This window comes from Pseudophryne corroboree, chromosome 12 (assembly GCF_028390025.1).
Source record: "Pseudophryne corroboree isolate aPseCor3 chromosome 12, aPseCor3.hap2, whole genome shotgun sequence".
Classification (NCBI taxonomy): domain Eukaryota; kingdom Metazoa; phylum Chordata; class Amphibia; order Anura; family Myobatrachidae; genus Pseudophryne; species Pseudophryne corroboree.
In genome coordinates this window covers 52,330,771-52,355,791 of record NC_086455.1, presented here as the reverse complement: position 1 = coordinate 52,355,791, position 25,021 = coordinate 52,330,771, and the positions used below count along the sequence as shown (strand labels likewise).

The 25,021-nt window shown below is 47.8% G+C and overlaps 1 protein-coding gene across 5 annotated transcripts in view; it reads right to left on the bottom strand.

Moving 5' to 3' along the window:
- Positions 1-25,021, bottom strand: part of BUB1B (BUB1 mitotic checkpoint serine/threonine kinase B) — a 168,526-nt gene that overhangs the window by 95,032 nt on the left and 48,473 nt on the right. For all 5 annotated transcript variants that reach the window (XM_063947509.1, XM_063947507.1, XM_063947510.1 and 2 more), the window contains exons 8-10: positions 18,130-18,224; positions 16,859-17,076; positions 15,695-15,804 (exon numbers count right to left, since the gene is read on the bottom strand). In XM_063947509.1, coding sequence (XP_063803579.1) covers positions 15,695-15,804; positions 16,859-17,076; positions 18,130-18,224 — 423 coding nt within the window. The remainder of the gene's footprint in view (positions 1-15,694; positions 15,805-16,858; positions 17,077-18,129; positions 18,225-25,021) is intronic.

Genomic DNA, 25,021 nt, shown 5'->3' with positions numbered 1-25,021 from the left:
ACTGTAGAAATTTCAGAAACACGTTGAGATCCCAAAGGAGCTGTGGGCGACACAAAGGCAGGCTGAATGTGAAGGACACCCTGCACGAACGTCTGTACCTCCAGTAAAGCAGCCAATTTCTTCTGGAAGAAGATGGACAAGGCAGAGATCTGAACCTTTATGGAGACCAACTGAAGGCCCATATCCACACAAGCCTGTAAGAAGCACAGAAAGTGCCCCAGGTTGAAATCCACAGCCGGACACCCCAGGTTCTTAAACAAGGAGATGTATAGTTTCCAGAATTGTTGGTAAGGTTTAGACGCGACAGCCTTCCTGGATTGAACCATAGTGGTAATGACTTTATCCGGAAAACCCTTCTTAGCTAGAATGTTCCGCTCAACCGCCATGCCGTAAAACGAACCCACCGTAAGTCCGGGTAGACAAGCGGCCCTTGCAAAAGAAGGTTCTCCTGTAGTGGAAGGGCCCAGGGGTCTTCTATTGCCACAGCCACAAGATCCGCGTACCAAACCCTTCGAGGCTAGTTAAGGGCAATGAGAGTTGCCTGTACTCCCTCTCTTCCTATTCTTTTTAGAATCCTGGGGAGAAATGGAATAAGGAAATCGTACACTAGTTGGTAAGCCCACGATGTTGTGATTGCATCCACTTCAGCTGCCAAAGGGTCCCTCATTCTGAAACAATAGCACAGAAGCTTGTTGAGTCGAGAGGCCATCAGATTGCTCTTCGGACATCCCCACAGATCTGTTATCTGGATCACCTGTGGATAGAGACCCCACCCTCCTGGGTGGAGGTCGCGATGACATAGTCCGCCTCCCAGTTGTCCACTCCGGGAATTAAAATGGCCTTTTCCTTTTGACTCAAAGGAGTATCTTTGATACCTCCCGCATGCAGGCCCTGCTCTTTGTTTCTCCTTCGCAATTGACGTATGCCAGTGCCGTGGCATTGTCTGACTGAACTTGAATGGCTTGACCTTGGAGCAGATGAGCCCCCTGTAGCAGAGCATTGTATAATCGCTCTGAGTTCCAGTATGTTTATCGGAAGGCAGGAATAGAGTCTCGACCACGTGCCCTGGAACTGTTCCCCTTGGGTAACAGCACCCCAGCCCCGAAGGCTGGCGTCCGTGGTCACGACAATCCAATCCTGGTTCCCGAAGCTCCTCCCTGCCAATAGGTTGAAGGGCCACAACCACCACAGAAGAGAAATCCTGGCCTGTGGTGACAGACGTATGACCTGGTGCATCTGCAGATGCGATCCTGACCACTTCTTCAGAAGGTCCAGTTGGAAAGTCCTTGCATGGAATCTGCCAAATGGAATGGCCTTGAAGGAGGCCACCATCTTTCCCAACAGATGGTTGGAGCAGTTCTACAAGCAAACAGGGTCTCTATACATATTTGCACCCAACTCCTGAAGCACCTTTACCTTGTCTGCAGGAAGGAAGACTTTTTGTGCCACCATGTCCAGGATCATATCCAGGAACTGGAGGCATTGGGTTGGCTCCAGGTGTGATTTCCGAAAGTTCAGAATCAAATTGTGGCGTGAAAACAGGGATGTTGTGTAGCAAATGCTGTCCAGCAGAAGTTCCTTTGACCTTGCTTTTATAAGCAGATCGTCCAGGTAGGGGACAATGTTCACCCCCTGAATCCAGAGTTGTAACATCTCTGCCATGACCTTGGTAAAAATCCTTGGGGCTGTGGAAAAGACGGAGGGCAGAACTTGGAATGGATAGTGATCCTCCATCAGAGCAAACCTGAGGAATGCCTGATGAGGTGGCCATATTGGAACATGGAGGTAGGCGTCCTTTATGTCCAAAGAGACCAAGAACTCCCCCCTCCTCCAGACCTGAGATCACAGCTCTCAGACTCAATTTTGAACCAGAAAAGACGCAGATATGGGTTTAACTATATGAGGTTCAAAATGGGCCTCACTGAATCGTCCGGTTTTGGTACCACAAAAATGCTGGAATAGTATCTTTCGCCTTGTTGCTGAAGTGGCACAGGAACAATGACCTGGGTCTGGATTAACTTTTGAATAGCCTTCTGTAGTGTGAGGCACATTGTTTCTGAAGCCGGTAAACCAGATTTGAAAAACCTTTGAAGCGGAGAACTCTCGAACTCCATTTGTAGCCCTGGGAAATCAGATCTTTTACCCAGACATCCTGGCAGGAGCTGTTCCAAATGGAGCTGATTAATCTCAGACGAGCTCCCACCCTGAGGTCCCTATGGAGCAGAGGGACAGTCATGCTGAGGTATTTGAGGAGCCAGAGCAGACGCTCTGGTCCACAGATCCTGTGGCAGCAGGTTTACGTGACTTACCTCTGGATCCTCGTGCAGCATTTGAGGCACCTCTGGCTTTACCCTTAAAGTGCGAAAAAGACTGCAGAAAAGGTCCACTGTAAGAGCGCCTAGCTGGCGGAGCAGCGGAGGAGAGGTACATGGACTTTCCAGCGGTCACCTTCGAAATCCAGGTATCCAATTCTCCCCAAAACAGCCAATCATCTGTGAAGGATAAGGCTTACACACTTTTTAGACTCAGCGTCCGCCACCCGCTGGCGTAACCACAACGCTCTGAGCAGAGACCACCATGGTAGAGGTACGGGCATTAATAACACAGATTCCTTTGATGGTATCACAGAGGAAGCGGGCAGAATCCTGAATATGTTGAACCAGCATGATCAAGTCAGCCAGGGACTTATTCCCTGTGAGGCCCTCCTGAATCTTACCAGCCCAAGAGTGTACGGCATGCGTCACCCAACATCCTGCAATAACAGGCCTTTGGGATGCCCCTGCTGAAACATAAATAGAAGCAACTTTAAAATCTATCTGCAGGTTCCTTTAAAGCTGTAGCCCCTGGAACCGGCAGAACTAACTTTTTTTTTTTTTTTTTTTGACCGGCAGGACACCGAGGCGTCCACTGCCGTGGAAGGGGGTGTTTTTCCCACACTTTACGCCCTTCCTGAGCAAATGTAAAGGTGGCCATCAATTTTTTTGACACATGGAATTTTTTCTCAGGAGAGACCCATGGCTCTACGAAAAGGGCATCCAGTTCCTTAGAGTCTGGAAATGTGACCTGTACCTTTTTCTGCGCAGAGAAAAAAAGATTGCTGCACATCAGATACATTACCAGGAATATTTAAGGCATCTCTTATTGCAATTATAAGTGATTCTACCCCCTGTGCAGTAAAGGAATCATCTAACTCAGTATTTGATTCCAGCTCCTCTCCCACCTCCACCTCTGGTACCTCCTCCGCGGATTCTGAGAGGATATCAGGTAACCCCCCTTTTTTGGGGGTAAAGGATTAGGGAGAGGAGCGACACATCTGCCATGTCTTTTTTGTCAGAGCAGCCAGAGAGACTGTTCTAATGGCTGTCTTTCTTGACTGGTAGTAGATAATTCGTTTGACATGTCAGCCATCATAGTTTTAATTGAACTGAGCCAAGGAGGCTCCTGCAATTCACCCCCAGAAGCCCCACTAGTTTGTGAGGGCTGACTGCATTTTTCACACATCAGAGAATATGCAGGGGAGTGGGAAAACTTGGTGTGACAAACCGCATACACAGCTCTTTTCACCATGCTGACAGAGGACATTTACATTCACACACACATACACAGACACACACAGTACAAGCAAGCCTGCCCAGCCCAGTATGTGTGGGCAGACCCAAAGAGGAGGAACCAGCACACAGCCTTATACCAACAACTGTACTGCTAGGATAAGGCAATTTAGTGTATAGTGCGTGATGTGTGAGGAGCCTAACACAAGGGTCCCACCAGCAGGCTCTGCCCCTTAACTACACCCCTGTACCAGTGTCTGGTCGTGGAGCATCACGTGGAGGAGCTGGCAATCCTGCAGCAACGCTGTGAGTGCAGGAGATGGCGCCAGGAAGCCGCTGGTCATGTTCTGAGAAAGCTCCTCCCCCCGTAATGGCACTGGAGATGTACATATATATTTATACTGGCAAATGTCCCCAGACAGTGTAAAATGAAGGTACTGACACCCATTTTACTATCACTGGCCAGGCTACGCGGGGGGGCGGGGCTATGGGATCACCCCAAAGGGAGTCCGTATGCCCGCCTCACGATTGCGCCGCACAATATACCAGGAACCCCCACAAGCGGTGTCCCCAGCTGTCACTTACCACTGACGACCTTCAGGCTCTGTACTGGGGGTGTGCAGCACGTTGCGGGTGTGTGCTCGAGCGCGCAATGCCTGTACACTAACCCTCAGGACCATTGTCCAACAAGCGGCATCAGACTCAGCAGCTATAGGAGGCCAGCGTCGGTCTCACCCCAGTGCCCCTCGGTGCAGGTAAGCGGTTGCCCAACAGCTTACCTGAAAATAACAAACATTAAAATAAACTGAAGACTAACTCTCTGGAGCTCAAAAGTGTATATCCTCTCCTGAGGGCACATTTTTCTAAACTGGGCTGTAGCGGAGGGCATAGAGGGGAGGAGCCAGCACACCATGTGGGAAGAAAAATAAGATTTTACTCACCGGTAAATCTATTTCTCGTAGTCCGTAGTGGATGCTGGGACTCCGTAAGGACCATGGGGAATAGCGGCTCCGCAGGAGACTGGGCACAACTAAAGAAAGCTTTAGGACTACCTGGTGTGCACTGGCTCCTCCCTCTATGACCCTCCTCCAGACCTCAGTTAGGATACTGTGCCCGGAAGAGCTGACACAATAAGGAAAGGATTTGGAATCCCGGGTAAGACTCATACCAGCCACACCAATCACACCGTACAACTCGTGATATTATACCCAGTTAACAGTATGAAATACAACTGAGCCTCTCAACAGATGGCTCTCAACAATAACCCTTTAGTTAATACAATTACTATATACATGTATTGCAGACAATCCGCACTTGGGATGGGCGCCCAGCATCCACTACGGACTACGAGAAATAGATTTACCGGTGAGTAAAATCTTATTTTCTCTAACGTCCTAAGTGGATGCTGGGACTCCGTAAGGGATTATACCAAAGCTCCCAAACGGGCGGGAGAGTGCGGATGACTCTGCAGCACAGAATGAGCGAACTCTAGGTCCTCCTCAGCCAGGGTGTCAAACTTGTAGAATCTTGCAAATGTGTTTGACCCCGAACAAGTAGCTGCTCAGCAAAGTTGCAAAGCCGAGACCCCTCGGGCAGCTGCCCAAGAAGAACCCACCTTCCTCGTGGAATGGGCTTTCACTGATCTAGGATGTGGCAGTCCAGCCACAGAATGTGCAAGCTGAATCGTGCTACAGATCCAGCGAGCAATAGTCTGCTTAGAAACAGGAGCACCCAGCTTGTTGGGTGCATACAGGATAAATAGCAAGTCAGTTTTCCTGAAAAACATAAATTTTCAGGGGCCTGACTACGTCCAGCAACTTGGAATCCTCCAAGTCCCTAGTAGCCGCAGGCACCACAATAGGTTGGTTCAAATGAAAAGCTGATACCACCTTAGGCAGGAATTGGGAACGAGTCCTCAATTCCGCCCTATCCATATGGAAAATCAGATAAGGGCTTTTACATGACAAAGCCGCCAATTCTGACACACGCCTGGCCAAGGCCAACAGCATGACCAGTTTCCACGCGAGATACTTTAGCTCCACGGTTTTAAGTGGCTCAAACCAATGCGACTTTAGGAAATCCAACACCACGTTGAGATCCCAAGGTGCCACTGGAGGCACAAAAGGGGGCTGAATATGCAGCACTCCTTTAACAAAAGTCTGAACTTCAGGCAGTGAAGCCAGTTCTCTTTGGAAGAAAATCTACAGAGCCGAAATCTGGACCTTAATGGAACCCAATTTGAGGCCCATAGTCAGCCCCTGACTGTAGGAAGTGCAGGAATCCAACCAGCTGAAATTCCTCCGGTGGGGCCTTTCTGGCCTCACACCACGCAACATATTTTCGCCATATGCGGTGATAATGTTTTGCGGTCACATCCTTCCTGGCTTTGATCAGCGTAGGAATGACTTCCCCCGGAATGCCCTTTTCCTTTAGGATCCGGTGTTCAACCGCCATGCCGGCAAATGCAGCCGCGGTAAGTCTTGGAACAGACAGGGCCCCTGCTGCAGCAGGTCTTGTCTGAGCGGTAGATGCCATGGGTCCTCTGAGACCATCTCTTGAAGTTCTGGGTACCAAGCTCTTCTTGGCCAATCCGGAACAATGAGTATAGTTCTTACTCTTCTCCATCTTATCCTCAGCACCTTGGGTATGAGAGGAAGAGGAGGGAACACATAAACCGACTGGTACACCCACGGTGTCACTAGAGCGTCCACCGCCATCGCCCGAGGGTCCCTTGACCTGGCGCAATAGTTTTCTAGCTTTTTGTTGAGGCGGGACGCCATCATGTCCACCTGTGGCCTTTCCCACCGGTTTGTAATTAGCCGGAAGACTTCTGGGTGAAGTCCCCACTCTCCCGGGTGGAGGTCGTGCCTGCTGAGGAAGTCTGCTTCCCAGTTGTCCACTCCCGGAATGAACACTGATGACAGTGCGAACACGTGATTTTCCGCCCATCGGAGAATCCTTGTGGCTTCTGCCATCGCCACCCTGCTTCTCGTGCCGCCCTGTCGGTTTACATGGGCGACCGCCGTGATGTTGTCTGACTGGATCAGCACCGGCTGGCTTTGAAGCAGAGGCCTTGCCTGACTTAGGGCATTGTAAATGGCCCTTAGTTCCAGAATATTTTTGCGTAGGGACATCTCCTGGCTTGACCATAGTCCTTGGAAATGTCTTCCCTGTGTGACTGCCCTCCAGCCTCGAAGGCTGGCATCCGTGGTCACCAGGACCCAGTCCTGTATGCCGAATCTACGGCCCTCCCGAAGATGAGCACTCTGCAGCCACCAAAGTAGACACACCCTGGTCCTTGCAGACAGGGTTATCATCCGATGCATCTGAAGATGCGATCCGGACCACTTGTCCAACAGATCCCACTGAAAGATCCTTACATGGAACCTTCTGAATGGAATTGCTTCGTAAGAAGCTACCATTTTTCCCAGGACTCGCGTGCAGTGGTGCACCGACACCTGTTTTGGTTTTAGGAGGTCTCTGACTAGCGATGACAACTCCTTGGCCTTCTCCTCCGGGCGAAACACCTTTTTCTGTTCTGTGTCCAGAACCATCCCCAGGAACATTAGACGCGTTGCAGGAACCAGCTGCGACTTTAGAATATTCAGGATCCAGCCGTGCTGTTGTAGCACTTCCCGAGCTAGTGCTACTCCAATCAACAACTGTTCCCTGGACCTCGCCTTTATAAGGAGATCGTCCAAGTACGGGATAATTATAACTCCCTTTTTTTGAAGGAGTATCATCATCATTTCGGCCATTACCTTGGTAAATACCTTTGGTGAAGTGGACAGACCAAACGGCAACGTCTGGAATTGGTAATGACATTCCTGTACCACAAATCTGAGGTACTCCTGGTGAGGAGGGAAATGGGGACATGCAGGTAAGCATCCTTGATGTCCAGTGATACCATGTAATCCCCTTCCTCCAGGCTTGAAATAACCACCCTGAGCGATTCAGTCTTGAACTTGCATCTTTTTATATATACACGTGTTCAAGGATTTCAAATTTAAAACGGGTCTCACCGAACCGTCCGGTTTCAGTACCACAAACATTGTGGAATAGTAACCCCTTCCTTGTTGATGGAGGGGTACCTTGACTATCACCTGCTGCGAATACAGCTTGTGAATTGCCTCCAGCACTGCCTCCCTGTCCAAGGGAGTCATTGGCAAGGCAGATTTGAGGAAACGGCGAGGGGGAGACGTCTCGAATTCCAGCTTGTATCCCTGAGATACCACTTGTAGAATCCAGGGATCCACCCCTGAGCAAGCCCACTGATCGCTGAAGTACTTGAGACGGGCCCCCACCGCACCTGGCTCCGCCAGTGGAGCCCCAGCGTCATGCTGTGGACTTAGAGGAAGCGGGGGAGGACTTTTGTTCCTGGGAATTGGCTGTATTTTGCAGCTTTTTCCCTCTAGCTCTGCCTCTGGGCAGAAAGGACGCGCCTCTAACCCGCTTTCCTTTCTGGGGCCGAAAGGACTGTACTTGATAATACGGTGCTTTCTTTGGCTGTGAGGGAACATGGGGTAAAAACGCTGAAACTAGGTCAGAGAGACCATCCCCAAACAACTCCTCACCCTTGTAAGGCAAAACTTCCATGTGCCTTTTAGAATCTGCATCTCCTGTCCACTGCCGAGTCCATAAACCCCTCCTGGAAGAAATGGACATTGCATTTATTCTAGATGCCAGCCGGCAAATATCCCTCTGTCCATCTCTCATGTATAAGACAGCGTCTTTCATATGCTCTATGGTTAGCAATATGGTGTCCCTGTCTAAGGTATCAATATTATCTGACAGGGAATCTGACCACGCAGCTGCAGCACTGCACATCCATGCTGAAGCAATAGCTGATCTCAATATAATGCCTGAGTGTGTATAAACAGACTTCAGGATAGCCCTCCTGCTTCCTATCAGCAGGTTCCTTGAGGGCGGCCGTGTCCGGAGACGGGAGTGCCACCTTTTTTGAAAGCCGTGTGAGCGCTTTATCCACCCTAATCTCCCAGCATAACATGTCCTCTGGCGGGAAATGGTACGCCATTAGTAACTTTTTAGAAATTACCAGTTTCTTATCGGGGGAAGCCCACGCTTCTTCACATACTTCATTTAATTCATCAGATGGGGGAAAAACCACTGGTAGTTTTTTCTCCCAAAACATTATACCCTTTTTTGTGGAACCTGGGGTAATATCAGAAATGTGCAAGACATTTTTCATTGCCGCAATCATATAACGGGTGGCTCTATTGGAATGTACAGTAGTCTCATAGTCGTCGACACTGGATTCAGTATCCGTGTCGTCATCTGTGTCTGCCATCTGAGGTAGCGGGCGTTTTTGAGCCTCTGATGGCTTTTGAGACGCCTGGGCAGGCACGAGCTGAGAAGCCGGCTATCCCACATCTGTTATGTCGTCAAACCTTTTATGTAAGGAGTCGACACTATCACGTAATTCTTTCCACATTACCATCCATTCAGGTGTCGGCCCCGCAGGGGGTGACATCACATTTATCGGCACCTGCTCCGCCTCCACATAAGCCTCCTCATCAAACATGTCGACACAGCCGTACCGACACACCGCACACACACAGCACACACACAGCACACACACAGGGAATGCTCTGACTGAGGACAGGACCCCACAAAAGCCCTTTGGGGAGACAGAGTATGACAGCACACACCAGAGCGCTATATAACACAGGGATTAACACTATAACTGAGTGATTTTTCCCAATAGCTGCTTATATATGTAATACTGCGCCTAAATTTAGTGCCCCCCTCTCTTTTTTACCCTGTGTAGTATGGAAACTGCAGGGGAGAGCCTGGGAGCGATCCTTCCAGCGGAGCTGTGAGGGAAAATGGCGCCAGTGTGCTGAGGGAGATAGCCCCGCCCCTTTTCCGGCAGACTTCTCCCGCTTTTTTATGTATATCTGGCAGGGGTATTTTTCACATATATAGTCTCTATGACTATATTATGTGTTTTTTGTGCCAGCAAGGTATACTATATTGCTGCCCAGGGTGCCCCCCCAAGCGCCCTGCACCCATCAGTGACCGCAGTGTGAGGTGTGCATGAGGAGCAATGGCGCACAGCTGCAGTGCTGTGCGCTACCTTGATGAAGACCGAAGTCTTCTGCCGCCGCTTTCCAGGAACGTCTTCTTGCTTCTGGCTCTGTAAGGGGGACGGCGGCGCGGCTCCGGGACCGGATGACCGAGGCTGGGCCGGTGTTTGATCCCTCTGGAGCTAATGGTGTCCAGTAGCCTAAGAAGCCCAAGCTAGCTGCAAGCAGGTAGGTTCGCTTCTTCTCCCCTTAGTCCCTCGTAGCAGTGAGTCTGTTGCCAGCAGATCTCACTGAAAATAAAAAACCTGAAATATACTTTCTTTCTAAGAGCTCAGGAGAGCCCCTAGTGTGCATCCAGCTCAGCCGGGCACAAAATTCTAACTGAGGTCTGGAGGAGGGTCATAGAGGGAGGAGCCAGTGCACACCAGGTAGTCCTAAAGCTTTCTTTAGTTGTGCCCAGTCTCCTGCGGAGCCGCTATTCCCCATGATCCTTACGGAGTCCCAGCATCCACTTAGGACGTTAGAGAAATGTTAAGAGTACTGGCTCCTTTGGACCCCATCTATACCCATCGTACTAAGTGTCCCCAGTATCCCTTATGGATGATAGAGAAACATTTTTTGCCTGAATTTGGGAGACTGGTTTAATCTGAACCTAATGTTCACTGTGAAACGTGAAGATACCTGATAAAAAAAAAAAAAAAAAAATTGTATCCAGTTCTCGGATGATTCTGGACAGTCTTTTTACCACAGGACAAAGCTCTGAGTATACACCGTACCTAGACGACCTTCTACTCAAAGCACCATCCGATCTTCTCAGATTAGGGCACGGCGGTGTTGAATTCTCACTTTCACGGCTGGTCCAGGCAGTACTCAAACAACGACTGGTGTCAGTCAATGGTCTGGGTCACATCTCCACCTTCAGCATTTGGAACTAAGGGCGATCTACAACGCTCTACTGCAGGCCGCCCACATTCTTCACTTCAAGGCGATATAAGGTTCAGTCAGACAACGCAATGGCTGTAGTATACATCAACAAACAAGGTGGAACTCGCAGTCGCATGGCAATGTGGGAGGTTACGCGCATTCTTCAGTGGACAGACCGCCACACAGCGATTCTCTCTGCAGTATTCATTCCAGGAGTGGACAATTGGGAAACACTCTCTCAGTAATCAAGAGATCCTTCAAAGAGAATGGACTCTTCACCCAGAAATGGTCGAAGCTCTGATAGAACGTTGGAGTTGTCCGAAAGTGAATCTCATGGCGTCCAGACTTAATGGGGTAAATTTACTAAGGTGGGAGATTTTTAGAACTGGTGATGTTGCCCATAGCAACCAATCAGATTGTATCTATTATCTTCTAGAAGCAGCTAGGCAAATGTTAAGTAGAATCTGATTGGTTGCTATGGGCAACATCACCAGTTCTAAAAAAAACTCCCACCTTAGTAAATTTACCCCAATCTTCGGCTTACTAGTTACATGTCCAGGACACGAGATCCTCAAGAAGTGGTGGACGCTCTGGCCTTGCCCGTACGACCTAGAGTACATTTTTCTCTGTTTACTTTGTTGTCGCGGATACTCCAGAGAATCAAACGGGAATGAACCAAGGTGATTCTGGTAGCACTCGATTGGCCTCGAAGGTTTGGTTTTCGGACCTGCACGCTCTTCTGGCGGATGAGCTGTGGCATCTTCCTCTGCATCCGGATCTGCTACAGCAAGATCCCTTCATGAACCCAGACTTCCCACAACCACGTTTAACGGAATGGCTATTGAGGCAGACATCTTAAAACATAAAAGGGATTCCAGAGGCCATGATCCCCACGACGATGAGTGCGCGTAAACCAGTTACTGCGTCTCATCATCATCGCATTTGGTGGTCTTATGTCTCTTGGTAAACCGTTCCGCTCACACCATCAGACTCCTTTCGTTTATCACATCTTTTGCGGTTTCTTCAGGCTGGTTTTGACTCTGGACTTCGCATGGAGTCCCTAAAAGTTCAGGTATCTGCATTATCTAGAAGAAATTTTACCAAATAAATGGAGGATCGGGCGCTTTCAGGTGCTGTGTTTCTAATGCTGCTGCTATAACATTTGGGGGTAGTTACACCCCAGCCATATACTCAAAAAAATACAAGAAAAAATACAAGAAAAAAATAGCAGCGCTAATTGAAATGTTGTTAACAATTAATAAGAAGGATTGAGTGATAAATTAATTTTGCAATTTAATAAAAAATGAATTATCGGCCTTTATATAAAAGTGGATACAAATCCACACACATATTCAAACAATTAAAAACAATACATATGGGTCTGATAGAAATAATGACTGCCTAGCACATTAACATCCGTTCCTGATTTGGAAAACCTGGAAATTTAGCAGATGGAGACAGACTGACAGCGCAGTCACACCAAAGCACTTTACCCACAACCGCTAGAGGTGTAGTCCCTTTGAGAACGTCACTGATGTTTTTGCTCAAAATCAGCCAGATTCGGGATCCTCATTTAGCGCGGTGTCCTCTTGTGAAGATAGGGTAGATGGTGCTCCTTAATCAGGAAATAGTTGTCTCAAATAAACTGCAGATGGTAAAGTCCAGTGTTTGGTCCGGATGTGATACAGCAGTCAAAATAGCGTGATAGTTGACCCAAGTAGCCTCCTCCTAACGCGTTTCACTGCAAGGCACTGCAGCTTTGATAAATTAATAGGGGTTAATAAGAAGCACAGAAGTGCTATGTAAGTGGTGTGATTAAAATAATATATACAAAGTGATAGGAAAAATAATAAGTGTTAATAAAGTGTTAGGGTGTGCCGACCTGAAGCAGCCCAACCATACCGACACAGGGGCCACCGCACCCCACATCCACCCCATAAATAATTCCAAATATATCTGGGTAAAATTCCCAGTGTAAGGCCACATGGTAATGGCACCTACAGCATCTGAGAACCAGCTTACCTGGGGATACCCCTGGCTTCCCCTATGGCACTTCTGGTGTCGGCAATCCCTCCTAATGCTGACCCATTTATGCCTCTCTATATACAATACACAAAGTGGAAAGCTGCTCAATCAGATTGTAATGTCACTCAGGTGCTAAAAGGGGAGAGGTAATTCTGTGTAGGAAAAAAACTGTGTTCCCTAATGCACACCGAGTGAATAGTATTACTATATAATAATAGTCAGATAATACGGAGATCTTAGTTGCGTATATCTGCAGATATAGGGTTAAGCCCCCAGGCCGATCGACAAGGCTTCTCCGTCACTGGGGGTCCCTAATACTAGATATGGGCCTGGGGTGCAGGACCCCACAATGTCGGCACAGGTCGGCCACCCCAGGTCAGCACACAGGTGGGAATTAATAGGGGTTAATAAGAAGCACAGAAGTGCTATGTAAGTGGTGTGATTAAAATAATATATACAAAGTGATAGGGTGTGCCGACCTGAAGCACCCGAGGCCCATACCTAGTATTAGGGACCCCCAGTGACGGAGAAGCCTTGTCGATCGGCCTGGGGGCTTAACCCTATATCTGCAGATATACGCAACTAAGATCTCCGTATCATCTGACTATTATTATATAGTAATACTATTCACTCGGTGTGCATTAGGGAAAACAGTTTTTATCTATTTTCTTCCAAGAACGTCTACTGCTCTTGCCAGATGTAAAGATATTCTTACAAGGGGTACTGCGTGTACAGCCTCAGTTTGTACCGCCCACAGCTCTTTGGGATTTAAATCTGGGACTCTACTTACTCCAGACCAACTATTTTGATCCTTTGGAAGACGCAGACCTTAAATATCTTGATTGGAAGGCTGTTTTACTACCAGTATCTGAATTGATTTTCTCTTGTAAGCCTCCATATTTAAATTTCCATCCTGATAGGGCAGAGTTGCGGTCACATGCCTCGTTCTTTCAAAGGGTGTGTCCGCTTTTTTCTCATCAACCAACCTATTGTGGTTCCGTCCATGCAGGACGATTCTGGAACACCCTCTACTCTGGATGTAATGCGGGCTTTGATGATCTACGTGGATCGGACAGTGGCTTTATGGAAATCTGATGCTTTATGCGTGCTTAGGATGTCACTCGTCGTGGGTGGTCTGCTGGGCTGCTGTATTCGGTTGACAACTCGTCAAGCCTGTCTTAACAAATCTAGACCTCCACTGTTATCAATTGCTGCTCACTGTACACATTCTGTGTGGGCATTGTGGGCTACTAGTTAGGGGCTACCACGTCTCAACGCTGCAGGGCAGCCATTTGGTCTAGTATTCATACATTTGATAAGTTTTAAAAGTTTGATACTTTTGCAGCTACATACTTCACAGATTGGCCGCCTGGTTTTGCAAGTTCCTAAGCGCTCTCCCGCCCAGGGGGGAAACTTTGGGACGTCCCCAGCATCTTAACTTAGTGCCAGTGTCCCCTAGTGGCTGACAGAAAAAGGAGGATTTTGGTACTTTCCGATAAATCCCTTTTTCGGAAACCATGAGGGACACTGGCCACCCGTCCAGCGCTGTTCTCTTGCCTTCATTGTTTAATTGTGTTTAATTGTTATATGCTCTTTTCCCTCGTTTAGTTCTGTTATCTTGTTCCCGGCTCATTCTTAACTGAGGGATGATGGGGGTTAGAGGGGGAGGAGCACGTTTCACTTTTGGATTATTTAAAGTGCCAGCGCCCTGTAAGCCACAATCAATACCCCCGAATTATCTGGCCTGTACCCTTGGGAATGATATTGCGAATCTCAACTTAGTGCCAGTGTCCCCTAGTGGCTGACAGGAAAAAAAAGATCATATGTCTCCTTCACTCAATGTCAGAATATGCCAGAATGAGGAAATTAAGGCCTTCAACATTTACAGGTTCTTTTAGATATAAATAGAACTCAGGTAGTAAACACGGACATCACTGAAAGTAACCACCGTGGTTTGAAGCGTGTTGGTGCCCCGACGGAAGCACATCAGTGCAAAGGAGAAATGTCATAATTGGCTGCCTGCATTCTGCCAGCAGAACCACTTGAAGTCCCGGCAGCAGCAACAAGAGGAGACACTACCAGTATTATATGACAGGAGGACAAGGTAAGGCAAGCCCAGGGTCAGCTACAAATTCCTCGGCAACATCAGCATAAGACTGCCCAAGCACAGTACATCCTGCTCTCCCTACCTTTCACTCAAGGGCGGTAAATATTACACAAGTGGTATATACCAATTATTAGATAGGGTATATATTTAGATTGAAATAATTTTATAATACATTTTATGTGCACAAGCAAGAGTTTAAAAGGTCTTAACCAAAGCTTTATAGCGCTTACATATGTACACTATTGATAGTGCTCATTCATCACTTGCTTCAGCATTTAGTCAGATCACTTAGAAAAAGGCTGCAAATGTCAAAACTCTGGTGTGAGAGCAAGTGCTGGGTCTAATCAAACTGCACTTGACATTGTTTCAAGGCACAGGAGACCCCCAAAACTCTCATGAATAACATCTGGCCCTTCTGTTTCTGGCAAACATGGGATTTCCTCATTCTAGTTTATTATCCTGACATCACACAGAGAAGGACCCGCATAGTGGCAAAAGAGCTATACTGAGTAGTAGTAGAATGTGATGGAGGATATTATGTAACAGTATTTACACATGTAGACCGATCCATCACACAAACACTCTCCTGAATGTACCTCAGATCCATATTTGTGCAGAATACATTTCCAACAAAGACTCACTGGACTGGTTTGTCCTTGTATTATATTTATGTACATGGTTTGAGGGCAGCAGCACCAACCTAGCTGCTGCACTGTATCGGGCGTTAGAGAGGAATTGTGTTTTAAATTCAGAGCACAGGTTTTTCTTTCTCATCAGGAAATTGAGTGAATAAAAAACACACACAAACATTATACCCTTGAACATTCTATGGTTTATGTTTGCCCTATGTTAATAGTGTGTGGAATGCTAAGCGTAGATACACTACACCAGGTCATTCTTACTGGGCTGACTATTAGGCCATATTAAGCCAAACATTGGCTCCTGAACACTTAGTGAAAATAGGGGCAATCAGGAGTTCATGTGTAGTGTTCTATTACGGATAATGCTGCATCTAGTACACAGAAATGGATTGATAACCCTACCTCCTCAGTGACTCTGTCCTGGCTTCTGGCACATGATTTTAGTTGCTTCTCCATTTCCTCAATTTGTCTCTCCATCTCCTGGCTACGAAGAGCGCTAGCTTGGAGATCTTCTGCATAATATAAGACAGAAGAGCTTTCAGACTGTTGTGCAACCAGTCATTACTTTCACAGAATAGCCGCATTTCAACTGTATGAGTATGATTTACCGATGGACGGGATGCCGGCGGTCAGTATACAGACAGCGACATCTCATCCATCAGAATCCCAACAGCTCCCCATTTAGCCCCCTAACCCTTACCTTTTCCCTACCCTAACCCTCTCTTGTGGGTGCCTAACCTTCCTGTGCATGCACCCTAACCGCCCCCCCCCCCCCCCCCCCCTCCCTCTACGGCAGTACGTCCCACTGTTTGGCGTTGGTATTTTGACGCCGGGATTGTATCCTCCCTCGGGACCCCGGCGTCGGTATATCGACCGCCGGTATCCCGTTCGTCAGGAAGATAACTGCTTCCCTATCAACCCACATGAACCTTCATCAAATGAGAAAATGATATTCTAGCACGGGTTCACTACGATCTGCCGGCGGCCGGCCTCCCGGCGACCAGCATACCGGCGCCGGGAGGCCGGCCGCCGGCTTACCGACAGTGTGGCGAGCACAAATGAGCCCCTTGCGGGCTCGCTGCGCTCGCCACGCTACGGGCACGGTGGCGCGCTACACTATTTTATTCTCCCTCGAGGGAGAATAAGTGTCGGTATGCCGGCGGTCGGGCTCCCGGCGCCGGTATGCTGGTCGCCGGGAGCCCGACCGCCGGCATACTGAAGACCACCCTTCTAGCACTATACACAGTCACACAGATAACAAGTAATTTGGCTGCTGACCAGCTCTGCACCTGCTTCTTATACAATGAACTCAGGAATGAAGCCACTGTGGAGCTTATATTACTGCTATAACTGCAACATGGCCGTTTAGGTCTCTTACAATCCAAACGCAAACTCAGGGTTAGAGAAATGCCACCACTGTATTACGCTGGACAGATGTTTTATATGCAATGTGCATTGTTCTGATGCACAGTGCCTACTGTCATTGGCTGTATTCCTGACAGCACACAGGTAGCTAGTAGAAGAGGTTTACGTGTATATATAGGCTGGCAGGTGTGGAAAACGTACCTTCTCTTTTCTTGCGGATCTTTACCATGTAAATCTCTGCCCGGATTTCCTCAAAAGAGAACTCCTCCATGCCAGCAAAGACTTTGTCTTTGCAGTACATGACCATCTCCTCTTTCCCCTGCGCACTGCTCTGCAGCCGTTGCAAAGGATCCTCTTCCTTACATTGCTTGCGAGAACTAAGTACACTGGTCACTGAAGGGTTAATTTTGCACGGCGTTCTAAAAACAAAGCAATGCAGAAATGTACTTAGGAGCTGCATTTCAGTACACCTTCACATAGTACATGTACAGTATGTCTACTCTGAGATAAAGGACTTTATTCAGGAAAAACAAAACATCCACAGTATTGGCGCAGGCAACGTCTTTCAGTCCGCCGAGTGTCAATTCTAAAACAGTTATCAGCTGGGGGGGGAACCCTGCTAAACTCAGTGTTGCTCAATAAATGGAGCACATACCTCCCCACCACTGTTACCCGACTCAGGAGACCATTCTCATCTCCCTGTTCTTAGCCAGCATGGTAAAAACTGTACAGTGGCATTTGGTATCACATTATAGAGGAAGCTTTCAGCAAAATATGATATTGTAGAACTTTGCAGAGTATTAAATGTGCTGTACATTCAACTTGTTTCTATGCAAACAAAGCCGCAATGTAAGCTGTGCACAATGTTAGCACACCAATCAGTGCAGAATCAGCATCTAGACAATTACAAATATACTATGATGGGACTCATAAGGGGAGAAAACAGCGAATTATAGATACTAAAAAAATCCTTTTCATCTAAGGTAGGAAAAAACAGGCAAATAAATATGCTGCATGGATGCTATATGATTTAACAATCCCACCATACTTCCTATTAGAGCAATCTTTTAGGGACATCCTGTAGAAAATAGGGATATCCTTGGTTAGCCAAGCAATTCGGGGATTCACACAAGGCACAGTCTCCCACATACCCAGAACCTCTTTAGAGGTGATAGGAAGACCTTAAATACAGACTTGTTAACACCGATCTGGCTTCTGCTAATCCTCCGCCCAGGAAATCCGTGAGGTGACAGAAGAGAATAGACTTTTACATGTCAACAAAAGTCGATCAGAGCCCTATACGAAGGCACAATCCTAAACTGAAGCCGTCTGCATTGTGTATGTAGAGGGTAAGCACACAGCCTATGAGTCTGCTCCACGAACAGCGCGCTGTATACCAGTGTGCCCCAGATAGCATGCTAGAGAATAAGCATGACAACCACTAATCTAAGCAATGATTGGAAGATTCTTACACGGTTTGATGCTCTGCCGATTCATCCACATAGGGAGTGAAGCTGGGACAGCTTGAAGGAGGCTCATTACTAGACATCTGACTGCTGCGAGGTGGCTGGGGAAAAATAAAAAATAATGAAGAAAAAATAAACACCTTATAAAACAAAAACAGAAAACACTTTAAAGATCTATTACAATTTGTAATAGACTTTACGTATACTTCTAAAATAAACATAGCGGAATAAAGTATAAAAAACTCTTATTTCAATGAACAATGGTGTGTGCAGAAAGCAGAAAATAAAAATTATCGTCCCAGGAAAGCATTTAGAAAATAGGAATTTGATACCCATTGGTAATTCCTTTTCTCGTAGTTCGCAGTGGATACTGGGCAATAGTATATTACCATGGGGTATAGATCAAGTCCACTGGAGCCTGGCACTTTATAAAATGAATAGTGTGTGCTGGCTCCTCCCCCCTATGCCCCTCCTAGTAGACTCAGTCTAGGAAACTGTGCTCTAGGAGACTGACATACTTTGAGAGAAGGATATAACAAATCGGGGAGGTAACAAACAAACACACAATAATATAGCAGAGCTAACCATGAGGAAGCAACGCTAACTATAGAAGGATAGCAAAGCTAGACACACATGGAATAGGGAAAGCAACAGCAAACCCAACCATAACACTTACAACCAGGTAAGCAGGAAAATGAAGCATTGAGGCGGTCGCCTAGTATCAACTATGGATTACGAGAAAAGAAATGTAGGTATTAAATTCCTATTTTCTCTTACGTCCTAGTGAATACTGGGGAACAGTATATTACCATGGGGATGTCCCAAAGCTCCCAGAACGGGTGGCAGAGTGCTGATACCCCTGCAAAACTGCCGTACCGAAATGAAGGTCATCTTTGGCCAAGGTGTCAAACCTGTAAAACTTAAAAAGGTGTTCACCCCAGACCAAGTTGCTGCACGGCACAACTCTACGGAAGAAACGCCCCGGGCAGCCGCCCAGGAAGAACCCACTGACCTTGTGGAGTGGGCCTGAACAGAACTCCTGTAGTGGCAGAGCAGCCGAAGTATAGGCTGGTTGGATATTTAATTTAAACCAAATGGGCAATGGGCTGCTTGGAGGCAGGACGACCAATTTTCTTTGCATCATAAAAAAGGATGAAAAGAGAGAGTCAGACTTCCTGTGACAAGCAGTCCTTTTGATGTAAATCCTCAAAGCCCTCACAACATCCAGGGACTTTGGAGTAACTGAAGTGTTGGATAAGACAGGAACCACGAATGGCTGATTTACATGAAACACAGATACCACTTTCTGCGAAAATTGAGGGAGAGTTCTGAGCTCCACCCTATCTTCATGAAACAACAAGTATGGGTTCTTGCAGGACAAGGCACCCAATTCCGACACTCGCCGAGCCGAAACCAAGGCCAGTAACATAACTGTCTTCCCCGTCCCCGTCAACCTATGCAAAGGTTCAAACCATTCCCATTGGAGAAAGGTCAACACCACATCGAGATCGTGGGAGGAACAATGGGTGGCTGAATGTGCAACACCCCCTTAAGAAAAGTCTACTTCAGGAAGTACCGCCAGTTGTTTCTGGAAGCAGATTGTCCACTCCTGCTTGCAGGAACAGTAGAAACCGGCTCAGACGAAATTCCACAGGAGAACAATTTAAACCCTCACACCAAGAAACATTTCTGCCAAATACGGTGGTAATGTTTGGAAGTAACCAGCCTACAGGCCTGAACCATAGTGGAAACCACCTTGGATGGAAGACCCTTCCTGGTTAAAAATCTCCCTCTCAACTTCCAGGCCGTCAAACGTAGCCACTGTAAGTCTTGATAGACTAACGGTCCTTGCTGAAGAAAGTCACTGAGAAGCGGCAGAGGCTAGGGTTCCTCCAAGGACAGGGTCAGGAATTACACATACCTGGCAGGTCGAGGCCAATCTGGGGCAATGAGAATTGCCTGAACCCTTTTCTTTTTGAGTCTTTTGAGAACTCTTGGTATTAGAGGAATTGGAGGAAACAGATAAACTGGTAAGTCCACGGCGTCGTCAGAGCGTCCACCACCACCGCTTGTGGGTCCCTCGTTCTGGAACAGTAACGACGGAGCTTCTTGTTGAGACGAGAAGCTATCAGGTCTATCTGTGGACAACCCCATCAGTGAACAAGTTGTTGAAACACATGAGGGTGGAGGCTGTGCCTGATTAGGAAGTCCACTTCCCAGTTGTCCACACCTGGAATGTAAACGGCTGAGATGGCCCTTGCATTGGCTTCCGCCCAGAGGAGTATTCTTGACACCTCTCGCATTGCGGCCCTGTTTCGGGTTCCTCCCTGTCAGTTGATGTACGGTTCTGCCGTGGCGTTGTCCAACTGCACCTGATGGCCTGATTCTGAAGAAGGTATGAGGCCTGTATCAGAGCACTGTAAATAGCCCCGAGTTCTAGGATGTTGATTAGAAGAGGAGATCCCTGAAAAGGACCAAGTCCCCTGGAAATGCGCTCCCTGAGCCATAGCCCCCCAACCCCGGAGGCGGGCATCCGTTGTCAACAACATACATGACTGGGTGTTGAAACTCCGACCCTCCACCAGATGGGGAACTTGTAGCCAATATAGCAGGGAGATCCGTGCTTTCGGTGATAGGGCGATATGCTGATGCATGTGTAGGTTAGATCCAGACCATTTGTCCAACAAATCCAGTTGAAACGGTCATGCATGGAACTTGCCATTCTGTATTGCATCGTAGGAGGCCACCATATTGGCCAACAAGCGGATGCAAAGGTGAAGAGACCTTGCGAGGTTTCAGCACCGACCAGACCATAGACCAGTGATGTTCAACCTTTTTTTACTTGCGGCACACCGAACAATATTTTAAAATTGCCAAGGCACACCATCAGTTCCCCACAGAAAAAAAAACTAAAAAAAAAAAAAAAAACACACATTGGCCAAAGAATCCACACATACATTGGCCTACACAGGAAAAACAATCACATTATTCCCCACACAAATCATGTTGCTCCCTACATAAATCAATCACATTTCTCCACATATAAATCCTATTGCTCCCCACATGAATTATTCACACTGTTCCCCACATAAATCCTATTGCTCCCCACAGGAGAAATATCATAACAAATATTAGCCCCTACCGATTAGCTGTCCTCCCTGTCCCTCAGTGGCGGGGATTGTTCATAGTGGAGTGCTGCGAATACAGAGCAGTGGGCGGTCAGGCAAGTGAGGATGTGGGTGGGCAAGGAAAGCTGTGGATGCAAGTGGGAACTGGAAGATGTGTATACAGGCGGGTGGGCTGGCTGGGTGGTGAGACGCTGCGGCCGTGACCTATGATATCACACTGCCGCGTCATCAAGGCATAGGTCACGGCCAGAGCATGACTGATCATCAAAGAAGAGCCCGCGCCAACAGTTCACTCTGAAGGTGCAGGAAGCTGCTCTGGATCCACGGCACACCTTGCAAATGGCCACGGCACACTGGTTGAAAGAGCCTGCCATAGACTGAACAGTCAAAGCCTTGTTCATAGGAAGGTAAACCATCCGAGACACCGTATCCAGGATCCTCCCCCGAAACTGAATTCTCAGAGACAGATCCAAGTGAAACTTCTGGAACATGAGTATCCATCCATGATCCGTTAGCACACCGTAGTCAAATCGATATTGTGCAGTAGTTGTCCCCTGGATATCGCCTTTATGAGGAGATTGTCCAGGTACGGAATTATTTGGACACCCTTCATCCACAGTTGTAGCATCATATCATTGCCGCCATGACCTTTGTGAACACCCTTGGGGCTGTGGAGAGACACCAAAGGGTAAGGCCTGAAACTGGAAATGCTGGTCCAGAATCGCAAACCTGAGGAACCTGATGAGTGAACCTGATCCAGGGACACCAGAAACTCACCCTATTCCAGATTCCATCTTGAATTTGAACACCTGAGGATACGGGTTCAGGGATTTGAGGTTCAAGATCGGTCTTACCGAGCCATCCAGCTTCGGAACCACAAAGAGACTTGAGTAAAATCCCTTTGTGTGCAGTTGAGGAGGAACTGGGACAGTAACTCATGTAGAAAACAGCTTTTGCACTGCTTGATGTAAGGAAACTCTGGCTTCCTGTGAAGCTGGTAAGTCTGACCTAAAGAATCTCAGAGGAGGGAGTTCCTGGAATTCCAGCCGGTATCCTTGAGATACGAGGTCCCTCACCCAAGGATCCCGGGCAGGACTCTGCCCATATGTGGGCAAAGTGTTGAAGGCGAGCACCTACTTGAAAGTCGCCTTGATGCTGGGGCCAACAGTCACGCGGAGGGCTTTGTGGAAAATGATCCTGAGGCCTGGTCCGCAGGTACAGCAGATGCTGGTTTATGGGACTCGCCACAAGTTCCTCTAGCAGCACTGGAGGCACCTCTTGCTTTGCCTCTGAATCACCCGAAAGGACTGCAGGAAGGTTCAGGATAGGGACGCCTGGCAGGTAGCGGGGCAGACAGCAGATATGTAGACTTACCTGCAGTTGCCTGAGATATCCACGTTTAGTACTACCCCAAACAAGGCATCACCTGTAAAAGGAAGGTTTTCAACCCCGTTTTTGGAATCAGCATCTGCTGACCATTGACGTAGCAAGAGCTCTATGAGCTGATACTGCCATAGCAGTGGTATGGCCATTAATGATACAAAGTTCCTTAACGGCCTCACTCAAAGTTTGCAGCATCTTGGATGTGTAGTAGTAATGTAACCATCTTCTTGAAGTAGTGCAAGTAAACCTTTCAAAATGTCATCAGACCATTCTACCATGGCTCTAGAAATCCAGCCACATACTATGGTAGGGCCTTGGGTTACACCTGCTGCAGTATAAATTGATTTAAGCGTAGCTTCAATTTTGCGATCAGCTGGGTCTTTAAGGGAAACCGCCCCAGGAACAGGTAAAGCAATCTTACGTGACAGCCTGTACACAGACGTATCTACTGCCAGTGGAGTTTCCCAGACTTTCTTATCCTCTATAAATAAAGGGAAAGAATTAAACACCCGTTTGGGGATAATACATTTTTTTGTAAGGATGTATTCATGCTGCCTTGGCCAGGGAATCTAATTCTTTAGAATCCGGGAAGGTTGCAGAGGACTTTGGTTTCACATTAAAATACAATTCCTCTGCCTGTTCATCCTCATCAGGGATGTTGAGCACCCCTCTAATGGCATAAATGAGGGCCTCGACACCTGTCAACCTCTGGTAGTTCAGAATCAGATTGTAATAATTGAGGGAGAGTGCGTTTGTGAGAGACCAACAGGGGGGGCTGAAGATCCTGTGTGTGGTCTGCAGCAGCAACCATAAACGTGTCCATAGTTTGTTTCAGGGCTTGTCTTTCTTGCTTAGCCATAGCTAACTCTGAATTAATACTGGAAACCATAGTTTTAAATCATTCCATACACTCAGGTTCCTGCACATTACTAGCTTGTGAAGGAAGCATTGGGTACAACATGAGTGTTCCCTGTGAGGAAGGTGTAAACCTAGCCTTGCATAAAAGTACACACAGACTTATTTGCAGACATGCTGAGCAGAAAAACAGAGTTAGTAATATAACAGAGTGTAGTATTAGTGAGCTATGCACACGTATCCCAGTTGACCCTGAATGGAGTGGAGTGAGAGCAGAAAGGAACAAGCACACTACACCACAGACCGAGCAGCGCCCGCTGGGTGCCTTCTATATGTACATTTTCCCACAACGGTATAACCCCTTCATCGAGTTGAGTTTGTGTTTACCCATGTTTACAGTAATCACAATGACATACATAGACAGTAATAATGATCAAACCTGCCCTTACTGTATGTGAGAGGAGAGACACAAGCACCCCCCCAGCTGTACAGCCCCAGTGAGGCTGTCAGCTAATTATATTACAGCGAAACACTAGTAAATTCTGTCCTGTAGAGGACCCAAATTGTGTACAGTAGCAGCTCTCGCCCCTTGCTACACCCTGTACCAATTTTCCAGCGTGACTTTGGGAGTCAGGAAGAGCTGTGTGTGCTGATTGCTGCTGCAGTAAGGAGAGGAAGGCGCCAAAATGCCTCATGTCCCGCTCTGAGGTAGCTCTGGCATCCCCCCACCCCCCCAAATGGCGCCGAAGCTACAGCATTTTTTGCACTGGCAATGTCTCCAATCATGCTTAAAAACATTGCACCAGTGCTAGTTTAAGCCATCTTGAGCCAGTCTACATGGTTCCCCCCAGGAGGGTCCCGTATGCCACGCCCACGTTCAGCTGCACTTTGAACCAGAGTACCCCCCTAGCGGGGCCCGCAGCTTGTACTCATCACAGAAGTCACCTTCAGGCTAGTGTTAGGGGTGTGCGGCATGCTGTGATTGTGACAGCCAAGGCACAGTGACCCGCTGAGAAAAAGCACTCTTGATTGACAGGTTAAACTCCACCAACTCCGCCCCCTACTATGCAGAGGCACCAATCCCCAAGCGCCATCTTGAGTTTGCTTAAAATTCCAATAAACCTTTGCTTTATGCAGCGCTGTTTACAACCACTGCTATACTCTGTCAGCGCAGCAGCACAGAAGTGTAGAGGGGAGGGGCGAGCGTCGGCGCTGTTATACACGTCCAACACAATTCCCCCTCTCACGCTGCGAACTATCAGCGCGGCAGTTCAGGGAGACCGCCCCGCGTACCAGCCAGAACACATAGCGGGAGAGGAAGACGCTCGCCCGCAGTCTAATCCCCCCGCTGCCGCGCTGTGTACTGTCAGCGCGGCAGTGTAGAAAAGAACAAACGCGGACAGAGGAGGGGAGGGGAAGGCGCGGCTGCGCTGGACGCAGGTGCCGCTGTGCTCCCAGTAGGGATCTCACTCACCATACCAGAATGCCTCAGGATGTATTCAGGAGGAACAGCACTTCTCTAATAAGAGTCC